This window comes from Anabrus simplex, chromosome 1 (assembly GCF_040414725.1).
Source record: "Anabrus simplex isolate iqAnaSimp1 chromosome 1, ASM4041472v1, whole genome shotgun sequence".
NCBI classification, from domain to species: domain Eukaryota; kingdom Metazoa; phylum Arthropoda; class Insecta; order Orthoptera; family Tettigoniidae; genus Anabrus; species Anabrus simplex.
In genome coordinates this window covers 312,935,311-312,951,874 of record NC_090265.1, presented here as the reverse complement: position 1 = coordinate 312,951,874, position 16,564 = coordinate 312,935,311, and the positions used below count along the sequence as shown (strand labels likewise).

At 40.0% G+C, this 16,564-nt stretch overlaps 1 protein-coding gene across 1 annotated transcript in view; it reads right to left on the bottom strand.

The window, feature by feature from the left end:
• Nucleotides 1–10,160, bottom strand: part of LOC136856731 (cytosol aminopeptidase) — a 187,581-nt gene extending 177,421 nt beyond the window's left edge. The window contains exons 1-2 of the mRNA XM_067134808.2: nt 9,928–10,160; nt 9,735–9,850 (exon numbers count right to left, since the gene is read on the bottom strand). Coding sequence (XP_066990909.2) covers nt 9,735–9,850; nt 9,928–10,020 — 209 coding nt within the window. The 5' untranslated portion in view covers nt 10,021–10,160. The remainder of the gene's footprint in view (nt 1–9,734; nt 9,851–9,927) is intronic.
• Nucleotides 10,161–16,564: the final 6,404 nt, after the last annotated feature.

The following is a 16,564-nucleotide window of genomic DNA, read 5'->3' as shown; positions in this document are numbered from 1 at the left end:
TCGAACCTACTCGAATACTGGATACTGGCCGCACTTAAGCGACTGCAGCTATCGAGCTCGGTGATTCATGATATTAAGACAGTTAATTCACTCATTTAGTTTCAACATTTGGAGGTACGTTTGGAAAAAGGCGTATTTCTATTTTTCATAAGAGTTCATCCATTCGCTTATTTGAATCAATCATCCATCAGACACACTTAAATGATAAAATTCATTCATATCACATCCCAATATTCTATGCGATAAACCGAACAGTGTGGTACGGTGAGGTTGATTTTCCTTTACACACACGCATAGGAAAATGAACACTATGATTGTTTTGATGGACTGCATATCCATAAATATGTGGCTGGGAGACGTGACCAGTCTTAACCTTTAGAATAGCAGAGAGCGCAAAAGCGTTCCTCGGCGAGCGAGCGAAAATTGCCGGGAACGCAATAGCGCTCCTTATGCAAGCAGTTTTGTATTTGCTTGCAGTTCTTAGTTTCTGGACATATAGCAGCACAATGGAGGTGATCTAGACTCTTCGGAACCTGTAGTTTCTAAATCTACCACAACTATCGGGCCAATCGCTTTATTTACGGAGATATGATTTTATCAAAGCGACCTATATTTTGTACACCGTAAAAGTTTGTGACTAAGAAAATGGCCGCCTCTGCTGCGCGCGATGTGTTCGAGAATGATGACGATTTAGCTGAATATATTACCAGACTCTGTGCCAATGACGACTATATTGAGTCTGATGAAGACGCAGCTATATCAGGGTCATGTAATAATGATGTTGTTGATGTTATTTCAGAGACAGGAAGTGAGAGTAGCGATGACATTCTACAGTACAATAAACCTCGTGGTATTGTCATTAGTGAAAGTGACAGTGATGCTGATTCGGAAAGTGACGCAAATGAAGACAGTGTAGGCCGTGATGTAGGCAGTAATGACAACAATGCCTACATGCATAACACAGTGTTCAGTGAAGTTCCAGTTGGAAATGACACACGGTTCGAGCCCTCCCCGCTGTATCTCGAAACACCTGGTCATAAAACATTTTTTTAATTAGAAACTTTAGTGCCTAGGTTATTGAAATTTTGCAAATAGTGAACCAAGAGCATGTATCTGCAGAAAATAATATTTTTCAGTGCATATTGCATACGCATATTGCAAAATTTATTAAAGACTGGAAGGTGCTGGAGGAACCATCAGTAGCAGACTACCAGCACGTCCAGTTTGCAATAGATGCGAGACTATGTGGAACTGAGATGTACAGAGACCCAAAAAGAACTAACTGGGATAGATACAGAGAAGTTCTAGGGAAGACGGTAAAAAAATTCCAATGTGAGAGGACAGAAAGAATTGAATGAGGCAGTGGAACTATTAGAAGAGGCCACTATAGACTCATTCCATGACAACTGACCTTTCAAAGAAAAGAAAAACACCAAAAAAGTAAGGTGGTGGAACAAAGAACTAGCCAAAATGAAAAAAGAGGTTAGAATATTGTATAGAATATCATCTAGAAATGGTATGTGGGACATATATCATAGGTAACTCACTGAGTATAACCTAGAGATACAGAAAGCAAAAAGAAAATCTTGGAGACTGTTCTGTGAGAAAGTGGAATGACACACTGAAACAGCAAGGCTCCAGAAGCTTCTGAAAGCAACCCATATAAATCAAGTGGGGACACTGGAGAAACCAGATGGGCCATTCAATCAGGTGGGTAGGGACACGGTGGAGATACTAATGGCGTGTCAATTTCCTGAGGCTGAGGAGATGACAGAAGAAGAGGTTGGAACAAAGACCGGAGTTCGAAGAGCAGACTGGCACTGTGCCAACAGAATAATAAAGCATAACCATGTAAAATGGGCAATCGACAAGTTTCATTCTATAAAGGCTCTGGAGCCAGATGAGATACTTCCGATACTCTTACAGGAAGGACAGGAGATACTCATCAAAGCCCTGATGGACCTTTTCAGAGCTAGTCTAGCTTTAGGGTACGTGCCAAAATCATGGTCTGAAGCTAAAGCAGTATTCATACCTAAGCCTGGAAGGGCAAATTATGCCCAAGCCAAAGCATACAGACCATTATGTTTAACCTCCTTTATGCTGAAAGCAATGGAGAAAATTCTGGATAAATATATCAGAACGGTGCAACTGAACTCAACATTACATGAAAATCAGTTTGCATATAGACCTGGCAGATCCACTGAAGTAGCACTCCACCAGTTGGTTTGTAAACTAGAGGAAAGCCTAGAATATAAAGAAATTGCACTGGCGGCATTTCTAGATATAGAAGGAGCCTTCAGCAATACAACCTATGACTCTATGATCAAAGCAGTGGAAAAGAGCAAGGTGAGTAAAACCGTCGTCAAATGGATTAAATCCATGTTACACGGAAGGAAGATAACAGCAACCCTGTTTGAATAAACGCTGACGGTTAGGGCTATGTTGTGGAACAAAATCATATATTTAAGCAGATCCTCTCCTACTTTGGAAAACTTGCTGCTTTTGGTCTATGAAATGCTTTTGCGGGACTTGTTGGTCGCTTGAAGTGTATTTCTCGTTACCGCGGTAGCACACGTTGCATTCGGACACTTAATACTTGCAGCCCACTGCGTATCCTGATCTCTTATAAAAGGAAGCGCTCGCAGAGAGGGGATGTCGGTCTGAACGTGAAGCCAGAGGAGGTAGGCAGCTACAACTAAAACGATCATGTGTCGGCCCCGTCGGACCCACCGCCGTCGATGGAAGGGAGCCCTAGTGTCGGAGTTGGGGCTGGGCACCTTGGAGGAACGGTCGTACTCGCCCCAAGACCCATACTGGATCCTTCCGTGCCAGCCAAACCTTCCCACCTTACTAAAGGACTATTGGCAGACCTTTGACCCACTCAAAGACCTCGATGACACCCCAGAAGCGCCTCAGATTCTGCAGGCCATCTATCCTACCATCCAGGAGCTCAGACTTCGATCAGCGCCATGGGACATTATGTCCGATGACGGTCCAGCGTCGCCATCCACCTCGCCTCGCGATGACGACAAAGAGGACGATGATGCCCACAAAGACGGCTCCGGCGGTACTGAGGACACTGACTTCGATGAAGACCCCAGCTTCATCTGTCCGTTACCACGCAGAATTCCACACCCAGATCCTCTCAGACCTCCTATACTTCTGCCTCGTCCTCAACCTCAACGCTACTCCTCTGTAGCAGTGCCCTTGGTACAACCTGTACCTTATCTGGAGACCCCCCATGGGGACATACGCCACAGTCTCCAGGGAAGTCTTCCTGCCGAAACTTCGGGACGCCCCCCGGGTCTTCGTGCCACTCGCCCAAGCCCTCTCCTTGACCAAGCCATTCAAGACCTCCTACATTGTCTTCTGGAACCAGATGAAGCAACAGCCGCCTTTCCTGTCTTTCTTGCTCCCAAGGAGGACGGCCGCTCGATGAATGAGGTCAAAGCCGAAAGATCGTAGATGATGCGCCCGAATTTTACGCCAAATGACGATAAACCGCAAACGAGTTGAACCAATTATGCGTATATTATATTTGATGTAGCTTTTAAATGTATATGAATCGTAATTTTTTAAAAATATCTGAATTCCTCAAATAATTTACGCATCCAAAATTTTCACCTGTATTTTTCATCAAAAAAGTGTGTTAATTATGTGAGAAATTATGCTATATTAACACACTCACATAAAACTACTCTAAACTGCATATGTTGTTTACATTGTAATACACTCTACTCTATATTAACTTCCATGAAGTATGTATGTATCGTATACTGTAGTGATGGGCAATGCTCTCGCTCATGACTGACATCACAGATCTCGAGACTCTTGCGAGATCTCGAGACCGATTCTGCTGTGCTGCAAGTAACTACAGGTGTAAACTTGATAGTATATCATCGGTTATTGCGTGGAATAACGTTCTCATTTTGAAACAGGTGAGCAAATAAATTTTGTCAAAGCACTGGAAAAGTATTGCCTGTTCAACTATGAGTACCTTAATACCATCAACAAAAGTGAAAACAGAATGGCATTATCTTAAACAGTTCACGACTTATTTGGGGTGGACAGCTTAGCTGTATAACCCTGTATAATTTCTGAATAACTGTAGATAGGAGGACTACTTGGAGACTAGAGGTGTGCATTATTCGAACATGAGACGGGGAAAGATGTGCTTTGCTACATGTGCAACCACCATTACACGAGTGGAACGTGTAATCTAAAATGCCCAAGTTTCCTCCAATTCTTTCGACAGTGGTGATGGGCAACGCTTTCAAGACTGATTCTCCTGTGCTGCGAGCTGCGCAACGTCCCAGTAACTACGAGTGTAAGCTTGATAGTATATCATAAGCAGTTCTCATGTGGAAATGTGAATGACGATACATTATGTCAAAAGCCTAGGAAAGCACTGCATGGTGAACTATGAGATCTTTAATATCACTAATGAAAGTGAAAACCGAATGTCAGTATCTTAAACTGTTCACGAGTTATTTCAGGTGGACTTCGTAACTTAATAACCAGTATAATTTGTTAATAACTGTAGATAGTATGTACACCTACCTGGATACCTTGCAATTGTCGACAGGGTATCTTCTCGTGATGCAGACCGGGCCGAAAATGTTCTGTGACTACTCCCCTTCATTCATATATGTTTTTAATTGCCGGATCAACCCAGAAGTATTTCTGCCGACGTATTTTACTTCTTTTGAACAAACAACACAGTGGGCTGTGCTATGTGACATCTCTTCAAAATAACCGACATCCATGACTTACGTTGCTTTTCGGACTTTGTCTTCAAGTTGTCGCGTACAACTAGACACAATTACACATTGCACCGTCATATACCGAAGTACCTAATGATATTGAATGTGGGGTCTGATAACGATGTACACCTACCTGTCGAAAGAATTGGAACAAAGTAAAGAATGTTAGGTTACACATTCCACTCATGTGTAACGGCGGCTGCATATGCAGGAAACCGCATCTTGTCTCGTCTAGAGTTCGAATAATGCACGCCTCTAGTATCTAGGTAGGTGTACCTACAGTAGCCGTCAGTTTCTGTACTTAGCCTATTCATTCGTATACTTACCGCTGCATACAATACCAGAATTCTTATCCTTTATAATTATTGTATACTGCGTCAAAATAATCTCTGTAAAAATTAAAGAAATGGATGCCCTAGCGCTTGTTGACACGTATTTACGGAATGGAAAAGGCGCATGGTTCGCTATTAGCATACCCTGCACAGACAACATTCAGCTCCGTCTACCTGTAAGCCTATGACTCGCTGCTCGCCACACAATGTGGAGACAACACACTCAAGATCTCTCGAGCGAGAAATAGTGCCTGCGCTAGCCTCGAGACCTCGTCTCAGACTACCCAATACTAGTTTACTGTAACGTACCCAATACATAATTCCATCCATCAAGAATGTGAATTTTATTGAACTCCACTACTACAATTTTACCTGGTTTTGCAAACTAAATCATTGGAGTTGCAAAAACTACTATCTGAACAACACACTTTCAAAACCTGCCATATGCAAATAAATCATCTTAATAACTTTTTTCCTAATCATAAGATATTTCAGAGCCTTGGTGCACATATTACAATCATGTTTACCTATTGTTTATAATAATAATAATAATAATAATAATAATAATGTTATTTGCTTTATGCCCCACAAACTACTTTTATGGTTTTCGGAGATGCCAAGATACCGGAATTTAGTCCTGCAGTTCTTTAAGTGCCAGTAAATCTACCAACACTATGCTGATGTATTTAAGCACCTTCAAAAACCACCGGACTGAGACAGATCGAACCTGCCAAATTGGAGTCAGAAGGCCAGCAATCAACTTGGTTTTATAACACAATATGTCTTTATCTTTACTCACTACTCCTAGAAATCATCGTTATCGTCATCACCACTCTCACTGTCGTCATCCTCATCCTCTTCATCCGCAGCACATAAGGTTTGAGTTCTGCCGAAAATTGTCGGTTCCCGTAGCAACTGCCGCACTTCAAATGGCAAAGGCTCATTCTTCTTATGCAAGAAAGGAGAATCACTTGTTATTACCAGGTCAGAACTTAACAAAAGCCTGTTAAACACATCTTGAATGTTGTGTTCTCAAGAATATTTTCTTGCATGACCCTCCCTGTATCACCTAATGTGTGCTTATGTCTTGCCTCCTGCGCTTCTTCACTCAGCATAACTATTTTTTTTTTTGTTGTAAGTTGCCTTACGTCGCACAGACAATGATAGGTCTTATGGCGATGATGTGACAGGAAGGGGCTAGGAGTGGGAAGGAAGCGGCCGTGGCCTTAATTAAGGTACAGCCCCAGCATTTGCCTGGTGTGAAAATGGGAAACCACAGAAAACCATCTTCAGGGCTGTTGACAGTGGGGTTCGAACCCACTATCTCCCAAATACTGGACACTGGCCGCACTTAAGCGACTACAGCTATCGAGCTCGATAGCATACCTACTGGCAGGATGTCATATTCAATTATACTTCCTCCATGTATAAGGATCCTGTGCACGGTAGGTGGAAGGAAGTACCACTGATATAACTTGAGATATAGACGTATTGTGTCTGCCATAAAGTTATCAAGTTTATCAATGTCAACAGGAAGTCCAGTTGACATGGCATGCAGAATCACAGGAAATCTCTTGATTATTTCTTCACTTATTCTGGTAATTTTAGCTGATTTGACTGGGTCACGAAAGAATCTTCAAGCAGTATTCCCGTCATTGGAATTTCCTACTCCTCCACATCTCAGCGGATCAACCGTTAGATCCATTTCAGAGTGAAATTGTGCTACTTTCTGCTGCTTCCTCATAGTAACTTTCAGTTTGACTTCAGGTTTTCTAATCTGCCATGCTTTTACATCAAGTCAGTAGGCAATATGCAGAAGGCATTCAAAAAATCTAATGTATGCATGCAGCCTGGTGTGAAAATGGATAACCATGGAAAACCATTCAGATCTCCACCACAAACTCCACAATGATTCAATCGCTTAATTAACCTGTAACTAGCTCAAAAATCTGTGAATTTCACTCACTACGTACTTACATTGTTACAGATACTGCAGTAGTATCTGGCACAAGCCATGACATATCACTTTCAAACTTTGCGGTTTCATTATTTTCACAGAACATGGCGGCCATAAATGATGAGGGCTCTATTGGACACAATAGGAGTTGCTCTCCAGCCAATAGAAGTACAGAAAATGGCAACAATTCACAGACTGACATAATCTTTGTTTCAATTTTTCTATATAAGTAAGAATACTTCAGGGAGTGTATTGGTGGGTTCCTGGCAAGCATAAAGGAACAATCGCTCCTCTCTGCTACTTAAGGTATCATTTCACATCATTTATGCAACTTTCTCTCCTCCTTAAACATGCACTTCCGCTGGTAAAGTGTAACCAGTGTTGCCAACCCATTTTTAATTTAATAAGCTAGATTATCATCCAATGTAAGCTAGAAAAAGGTAAATCAATACTAGAAGTTAAAAAAAAAAAAAAGCCAAACATTTATAACACTGCTCACGGGTAGGAAATTAAACTGTTCTTTGTTCTGTTCAATTAGCAAACTATTATAAATTCAAACCATGGACATTTAATTTTGTACACTGAGCTAGTCTTGACAGGTGGAAGTGGTGGCGATTATTGTTTTTTAACAGGAAGTACAACTAGGACATCATCCTCTATTAATACTAATCAGAGGGAAAAAATGGAAAGGAGTCCGACACTTCAACAAATGAAGGTATCGGCCAAAGAATGACAAAGATCACCAAGGACGTTAAAGTGAAGACTGCTTACATGTTGTGACCTAATATCGTTGGGGTCGGAAAACAACAAGAGTTGACTAAGGGAGATGTGATAGGACAGATGAAAGTGAGGAGCCTGGCACACGTAAAGAAGTTTTGTGAGGTCATCGGACAAAAGTAAAACTGAAGGATGAGAACGGATGTCATAATATTACATCAACAAGGCACATTTCATGCCCCCGCTGGACCAGTGTTGAGTCACGTACCATGACTAAGTGATCATACTTAGTTCGGCTGTTGCTCTCACATCATATAAGAAAGGAACAGAGAGACACAGTCTTTATTCATGACTGGGGGAACCACGCCACATCACATGAAGCCCGTTGAATGAAATAAGTTAGATTTAGCAGGGAAAAATCTAACTCAGGAATATTGCACTTTTGACGCTACACATTTGGTTAAATAGACTGGATTTAGCAGGACAAAAGCTAAGTTGGCAGCATTGAGTGTAACTATAACTGAAGAAAGTTGTCCCACTTTCAACAGCTGTTACATGATGGTATGTAAAGATTTTCCCACACAAGTCACTTCTCATCAGGAAAGTTGTTATATATTACAGTATGTTCTAAAAATTACTGCTCCTAGTCATATCACTCAATCAGTGCAAATACAGAAATAAAATAAAATAAAATTTCATGAATTCTCAACTAAAAAAAAAAAACTTAGGCCTATATACAGATGTAAAGTTTTAGGCAATGTTGAGTTACCGAGGGTCCAGCATCCGGTACTCTACTGGACCAACGGACTGAGCTGGGATTAAACCTGCCAACCTGAGCTCAGAGGTCAGTGCTCTACTATCATAACTACTAAAGCCCAACAAAGTTATAGTAGAACTGTTAAAACTGAGCCGTTCCAGGATGGTGATTATTATAATTAAATTAGAGCAACATTTATCAGTGTTATGTGCCACAGCATTTCAAATTGTCCTATTATTGTTATCTCCAGTAAGTTAACTTTTACACTGAGAAAGGCTACACACAAAGTATTGATCCTTCAGGAGGTTGGATAAGGAAGATGGAAAAAAAATGAAAATTGGGATTAGTTTTAACAGACTACCTATGCAATATCTAAGGGATTTAGAGCATATATTAGAAATGTAGGGCATAATTGAGGATGGAGGTATCTTGGTGTACATGAGAACATCCCCTTTCACCATTCACCACTGCAGAATTGTATCAACAATTTATGGAAAATATTATTATTATTATTATTATTATTCCTTATTTTTGCAAAGACAGATTTCATTTCTGTAAAAAATGTTTGAAAACATAAGTAGAACAAATATTAGAGACAAAATTCATATTATAAACAACTGAATTCCCATCTATTTTAGCATAACGTAACGGTCTGAAAGAAAACAAAGTACTTAAAAGCTGTTGACATAGATAAAAGATACCTTGGCTGTCGACATGGATAAAAATACCTTGGTAAACATGCTCAGATGATGGGTACCACAGAGGTAAGAATGTGTATGGTATGCAACTATTAATGAATGAATTGGTGGTGGATTCCTAGCTCTTACATCACAGTGTATATTTTATTCTCCAAACAATGCTCTACTCTTCAATTGCAATCGTACCTTTCAGATTTCCTGGGAATTATTATCCATTACAAAAGAATGATATTAGTAACTAACTACGAGCTGCAGAAGGATAAGAAAACCGCCTTTCCCTTTCATATATTCCACAAGTCACACAGTGAACTGTACAGTAAAAGAAACAGATACACAGTCAGAACGTATGCAATCATGCAAGTAACGGAGTACTCAGTTCATTGCATAAAGTACGGTTTAAGTTACATGATCATTGCAACGTGCAAATTTAAAACACCGGCGATCTACGTACACTTAAAATTCATTTTCACAAAATGAGGAGGACCCAAATTCGAAGCCGGTTATACGTACGTTTTCAAATCCTCCAGAAACTTGCCCTTAGACAACTCATTGAATTTCTTGGCGGCAGAAGTAAGCACGATATCGTCTTCAGTATCATTTACATATGCACCCAATACCAGCCCTTCCTGAAAGCAAGAAGTATAAATATTGGAACTGCATGTTTTAACACATTCTCTATAAATAATGTAGTTCACATACTCACTTTTCCACACTGAGAACTGTAATGACGGAGAAATCTTGGATAACTGGTCCATTTGGGATGCTTAATTCCCGCTATTACAACCCGACTAGCCATGATCGGTGCCAACTTCAATCACTGCACAAAATCAGGTCACTTGCCTGCCGATTCCCATGCTCCGATCAACATAAACAATCAGCAAACGTTGCAGAAACCTCACCGCTGATAGCAAAGATCAGTGATCAGAAGCAGTTAAATGCGATGTTTTCAAAGAGTAGCAGAATATCGAAATAAATTATTGACTCACAGGGGATTTACAGCCTGTTATAAGTTATCTATGGTCACGGAAAATTCACGAGGATAGTTTCCTATGAGATGATTTGGCATAGAAATCCACGACATATATAACATTGAGTCATCTTTGCACATTTGCGCTATTCTGTTTAATATAAATTTTTTTCATTATGAACATTTAAGATTTTACAATAAATTTCAGATGGCAGATGTAAAGTACAATAACTTGCTGGCATACCTGCCAGAGTTTTAAGTTCGTGTGGCTTCCTTAGGAACTAAACATTAGAAAGAAAAAATAACATCAGGTCTCAGGACCTAGAACTAGGCACTCCTCACATTTATACATCGCATTCTTTCAAGTCATTCAAACAGAGACAGTAGTAGTACCTATCATGAAGTAGCCCATTATAAACTGGGATAAGGTAAGCATTTGGAAATGGTCCAGGCCTACGTGGGATAGGAGCTAATACAGTAGAGACAATACGCAACACTCTGCGAGATATCGAGGGACAGCGATTAGAGCACTGTCTAGCGGAGTGACCTGAGAGTTACTGATTCTGTCATAAGAGCACGTGTATTTGTTTGTGAAGTTTTGGGGTTATTTATGCTTTGCATTAAGTTGACATAAGTAAAGAGTAGCGTGTATCATTCCTTTATATCTCCTGCCAATATAAGTGGAAAAATATGTGCTGCGTTTGGCTGCAATAACTATGAAGTGCAGAAGGATTCGCGGTCTTTCTTCCGTTTCCCTCGTAACAAGAAAATGTAAGTAAATACTGTCTTTGCATATTTATATATTCTTCCAGTTACAAAGATATTTTTATAGAAGGCCTACTTCCTTAACTTCTTACCTGCGCGACCCATGTTTTAACTGGCTTAAAATATAATAAGCTTATTGTATTAGTGCAGCAGTTAACCTTAAACACCGATGTGTTGTTGTAGGTGTGATCTGTGGGTTTTGATTTAATTCAGTAAAATGTATATGCATATGTGTGTGGCTGGTTGTTTTCCAAGTTACCTCATTTGGAATGCCGTAATGCGTTGTCAAGCACTGAAGAAAATATGGGTGATTTAAGAAATGTGATGATGATGATGATGATGATGATGATGATGCAAATTTGCTTTACCCTAATGTAATGGCAAGTATTGCTTATAGGGGAATTTTGAATGTTTTGCGGCTAAATTTATAGATTTTCTTTCTGTTAGTAGGCTTCAAGTTAAAAGGAAAATTGTCCAGTTCTTAAATGTAAATTCATTGAATCACATGTGTAAGGAATGTGCCGATATTTTTATTGACAAGTGTGCTAATGTGATGTGCAATGCTTTTAAATGAGAAAAAAAGAAAAATCTAGCCGTGATAGTTCAGGCAGGTATGCTAAAGCTAAAAAAGTGATGCATAAATGAGAGATAAAGCCCTTTCACAGCAGTCCATTTCGCATCTTGTTTATATGTCTAATTTCAGTCTTTAAATAATAACCTGTAAAATGATTCTTCATTCATTTATCCAGAACTGCTTTAGCAGCCTTGAAGTTAATATTTTAGCAACACTTTCTTTCTAGACGTAATTTATTTATCAATTTCCGTATATACCGGTATATTTCCATTGATATTTGAATTTAGCGCGAATTTTCAGGTCACGCCACTAGGAGCGCCACTTGCGAATTGTCTCCCATTTTAACAAGGCTAAATCCGAAAGTGTCGCGTATTGTCTGTACTGTATTTGATAGGGGTTAGGTTGAGGAATCTCGCCCACTCATGTATTGCTATCAAAATATTGGTTGGACCCTTCCAGTGCATTGGGCAATAGGCCCAAATTTATTTTGAAATTTTAGAGGCAAGACACTACTACTGCTCCCCATACACTCATAAACTACGTTCTCACATCCAATCCATTATATAGTGCTTTATACAATTGTCGCTGGACTAAAAAATAGAGTATGGACTGCATGCTCGCCAAGTGATATACCGTAAGTCATAAATATTCATTCTGAGGAAAACTCGTTTAAACATCCGTACATGTTTAAAAATTCTGGTACCTTTGGTCACTACTGATGCTGAATTCTGATACCTTTGCACAATACCGATGCTGAAATATTTGGGAAGAATGGGGATTAAGCGAACGTTCTGAATAAATAACAGACAGGGAATAAGTAATTGCAAATACACTATAGACTATAGACAACACCGGGCACTTCCGTATTCCCCCGTATTAAAGTGAGAGACATGTTGACAGTGGTGCACCCGGTGGCCCGACCTTAAACAACAGGCGGCAAGAATGAAACTAGAAAAGTTGCATGTTAAAATTGATAGAAATAATGATACTAAATAATGATTTTTGCTTTGTTCTAATACGGAAGTAGAATGTTAAGGCAATTGTTGGATGCGCTTGCGAACGGTCGGCTGTTCAGAGAGCTCTTGCATTATCGTAGTGATAAAGTAGTTAAAACCTATTAAATTTGTTTAACTTAAATTTTGTATGTGTGTGAACCATTTAGTGCTATTTATATATTGGTGTTTAGTGCTTGTTGGTAGAAATTGGGAGTAGTGATATGTATTTGAATTTTATAACAAGTAATTCAATTGGTGTTCAGTAGATTACGTATTCTAGGTTAAGTAGGCTAGCTAGGTGAACCTTGTTTCGAATTTAGGTTTAGGAAATACTTTAGGCAGTAATATCAACTTAAAAAAGTTTTATCCGTAGGTTTGTTCGCTTAATACTTACAAAAGTAGACTATCATAAGGAGTTGTAACTCATTATAAGTTCCACCGCAACTTTTCCGGTATTTCGTATAGATATCCGTTCAAACTATCACGAAGGTAATAATTTATTAAATTAAATAACACGACACGCCTGTAAACTTAACAGTTTTTTATTGTTGACGATTGCTGCTACATGCACATGGTAGTTGTGTAAACAAATACAAAATCAGCTGATTGCTTTATACCGATAGTTTGTAGTCTAAGTTCCCTGCATACTTTGTACATTCCACCTTCGTTTATTCATCGAGTAAAAGTTAATAATCAAATTCCTATATCCCAATAATATTGCAATTCAAGCCCCCGGCGTAGTTTTGACAGAAATTATTGTAGACAACCTCTTATTTTTCAGCATTTAAGGTCAATTTTATTCTCCATCCCGCGTAGTAGAGAAAATAATAGTAATCCACCGGCGGTAAAAATTCATATAACCACACTTCAGCTGAGAATTGTAGTGTAGAAACGGTATATTTAGATAGTACCATATCTTTCCTGCTATTTTCGTGTGTATCTTTATGTGTGTATCTTTCGTATGAATCTATTAGAGCACAGTACTAATAATAATCTGTCTTAGCATTTAGCTTTATTGGTAATCTTTGAGTAGAGCAGTTCTTGCAAAATTCAAACTTGCAAATTTTCATTTCTGTTTGTGCTTAGTAGTGAGATACGGTACAGGTAATGTAATTAGGATACATCTCCACGTAGTGTAAAATTATTGTAGTGTACTGTACAATAGTATACGAGTAATATCTCATTAGAATTTGACGTGCTTATTTTATTATTGTAAAATACTTGTGTAGTATAGTAGAGGTATCCGTAGAAACTCTCTTACCAAAATTCTGTTGTTGTAATTAGGTTGGGCTTAATTGCAGTTTAAAATTGTGTAATTCCTGTGTATTCCTTTCAATATTTAGTAATTAATAGCAGTTTTTATCCTGCTTGGGTGCTGTAGGAAAAAAATAGAGCACGACTAGGAATTACTGTAGTGTAGTCGTATATTAATTACCTTACTGTCGTGTGAAGAATTGAGTACTATCCCAGACAATATTTCCCTCCGTTCATTTTCTTTTGCACATACGTTATTTTATTTTTCATTTTCTTTTCACTTTTTACGTAAAGAATGGCTAAGGAGTGCAAGTGTAGGAGCTGTGGGTGTGGCGAGGTATTGAGGGGTATGAGGGAGGAGTTGGAGAGTTCAAGGGAGATAATTAGGATCCTCACCGAAGACAGGAAGGAAGATAGGCCTCCCTCAAACAATGCACAGGTTACAGTAGGTGTAAAAGAGGGTTGAGAAGGAAAGGGGGGATTGTAGAAGACCAGTGGTCTAATGTTCTAAGGGGAAGGAGATTGCAGGCTAAGGGCTCTATTCAGGATCAGAATTCAGAACACGTGGCTGTGATAAAAAGGTACGAGTCACTCCAGGTAGAACAACAGAGGAAAGATGAGGATCAGGAAACTGTAGTAGTATAAGTGGAGAGTTCGGTAGCCACCTCCAACTCCCGCTCTCCGGCCGCCTTCGCCTCAACACGCTCTCGGGAGAGGCTTCCACCTCATTGACTGCGCTGACTTAGACTGTATGTTTAACCTCACATCCGCCACCTTGGAAGGGATTAACCTAACTTTCTACGCGTAAGAGAGCAAGCCTAACCCCATGGAGGGGCCTAATCCCCGTTTTACGGACGGATGCCCTTACTGACGCCTAAGAGAGTGAGCTTAACCTCGCATCCACCATCTTGGAGGGGCTTAACCTAACATTTTACGCGCAAGACAGCAAGCCTAACCTGATGGAAGGGCCTAACCTCAGTTTTCGGCTGGATGCCTTTTCCGACGCCAATTGCACAAGATGGCGGATATACACAGCTCCTTATGAGGCGCCTTATGGGCGCTTGCGCAAGATGGTGGTCGCAAGATGGCTGCTGTACGTAGACTCACATAAGATGCCCTAGGGACGCTTGCGCAAGATGGTGGCTATCTAATTCTAGAAGATGGGACTGTACATTGCTCCTTATGAGACGGCTTAAGGGCGCTTGCGCAAGATGGCAGCTATTTAATTGCACAAGACGGCTGCTATACGTAGGCTCTTATGAGACCCCTAGGGACGCTTGCGCAAGATGGCGGCTATCTAATTCTACAAGATAGCGACTGTACATAGCGTCTTAGAAGACGGCCTTGGGGTGCTCGCACAAGATGACTGCTATACATAGGTTCTTATGAGAATCCCTAGGGACGCTTGGGCAAGATGGCGGGTATACATGGGCTCTAATGAAGAAAGCTAGCTTAGATGCTACTGCACAAGATGGCGGCTGCTGTTATGAAGAAAGCTAGCTTAGATGCTACTGCACAAGATGGCGGCTGCTGTTATGAAGATCCTTAAGCATGCGGTGGAGGGAAATTTGAAATTCCACGTGCTCTTCAAAGCCACGTGCTTCTTGACAGCGGCCATCATTAATCAACAGAGCATCGTGCTGCAATCTTCAGCTACTACCTTTGAAATGTCGTGGCGGGCAATTTGAAAACATCCACGTGCATTTATGACAGCTGTCAGCCACTATCTTTAACTACATGCGCATGGCTTACTACTACTATCTTGACGGAAGTAAACTTTATAGCGTGGAATTTAACAGGATAAGCAAGCAAGCTGCGCTTCTTAGATCATAGTTATAAAGCAAGCTGCCCTTCTCAGCATACATACCGAGCTGCGCTTCTCAACATACTATTATTTTAGTTTTTAAACCAAGATGCTGTTAGAGATGCTGGCTATGGGTGATTGCACAAGATGGTGGAGACGGCATAGATGGCGACTGCACAAGATGGCGGCTATACACAGGCTCTAATGGAGAAAGCTAGCTTAGAGGCTACTGCACAAGACTGCGGCTCATCATATGAAGAAAGCTAGCTTAGAGGCTACTACACAAGATGGCGGCTATACATGGGCTGTTATGGTCTTCTCCTCTGTTAAGGCATATCTCTAACGAACAAGTTTAAACATGCATCGTGAAGGCTAGAGTGAGCACGTGCTATTCACCTGCAGCGATGACGTCATCATAATTGTTCATGTTTAGACTTGATCCTTTTCTCAATCTTTTCTAGATAGAATAAGTAGGTGTAAGGAGGCAAAGGAATGCAATAAGTACAACATTTTGAATGCATTAAAATATTTATTTACAATGTACTACAACTGTTTTCGTTTTGCTGCTTACAAGGTTGGTATGCTTCTTAACAAGATTTTGCGAAGAGCTAGCATGCTTCTCAAATTGTAATGCCTCCTGCAACATTTAAATTAAACAAAACATTTAGAAATATATTATTCTAAGTATGTTATGCTTTACAAAGAAGATAATGCACTTCTTACCTTGTTGTTATTCATGTGGTTTTTTCCTTTCCTGGATCATCGTCATCAGATACTGGAGAAGTTCATCCATACACTGTGTACAGTGTTCAATCCTCGGATTTGGTCCATCACAATCATCATCACGATTTTCCCATATATGCTTGTAATGACGCTGACAGGTTCTGCATAAAGCTACACCGATTGACATCTTACTGTGTAGAGGAAGGATGTCTCAAAAATCATGTACGTAAGGGGCAGAGTAGGTACCTGGCAATAAGT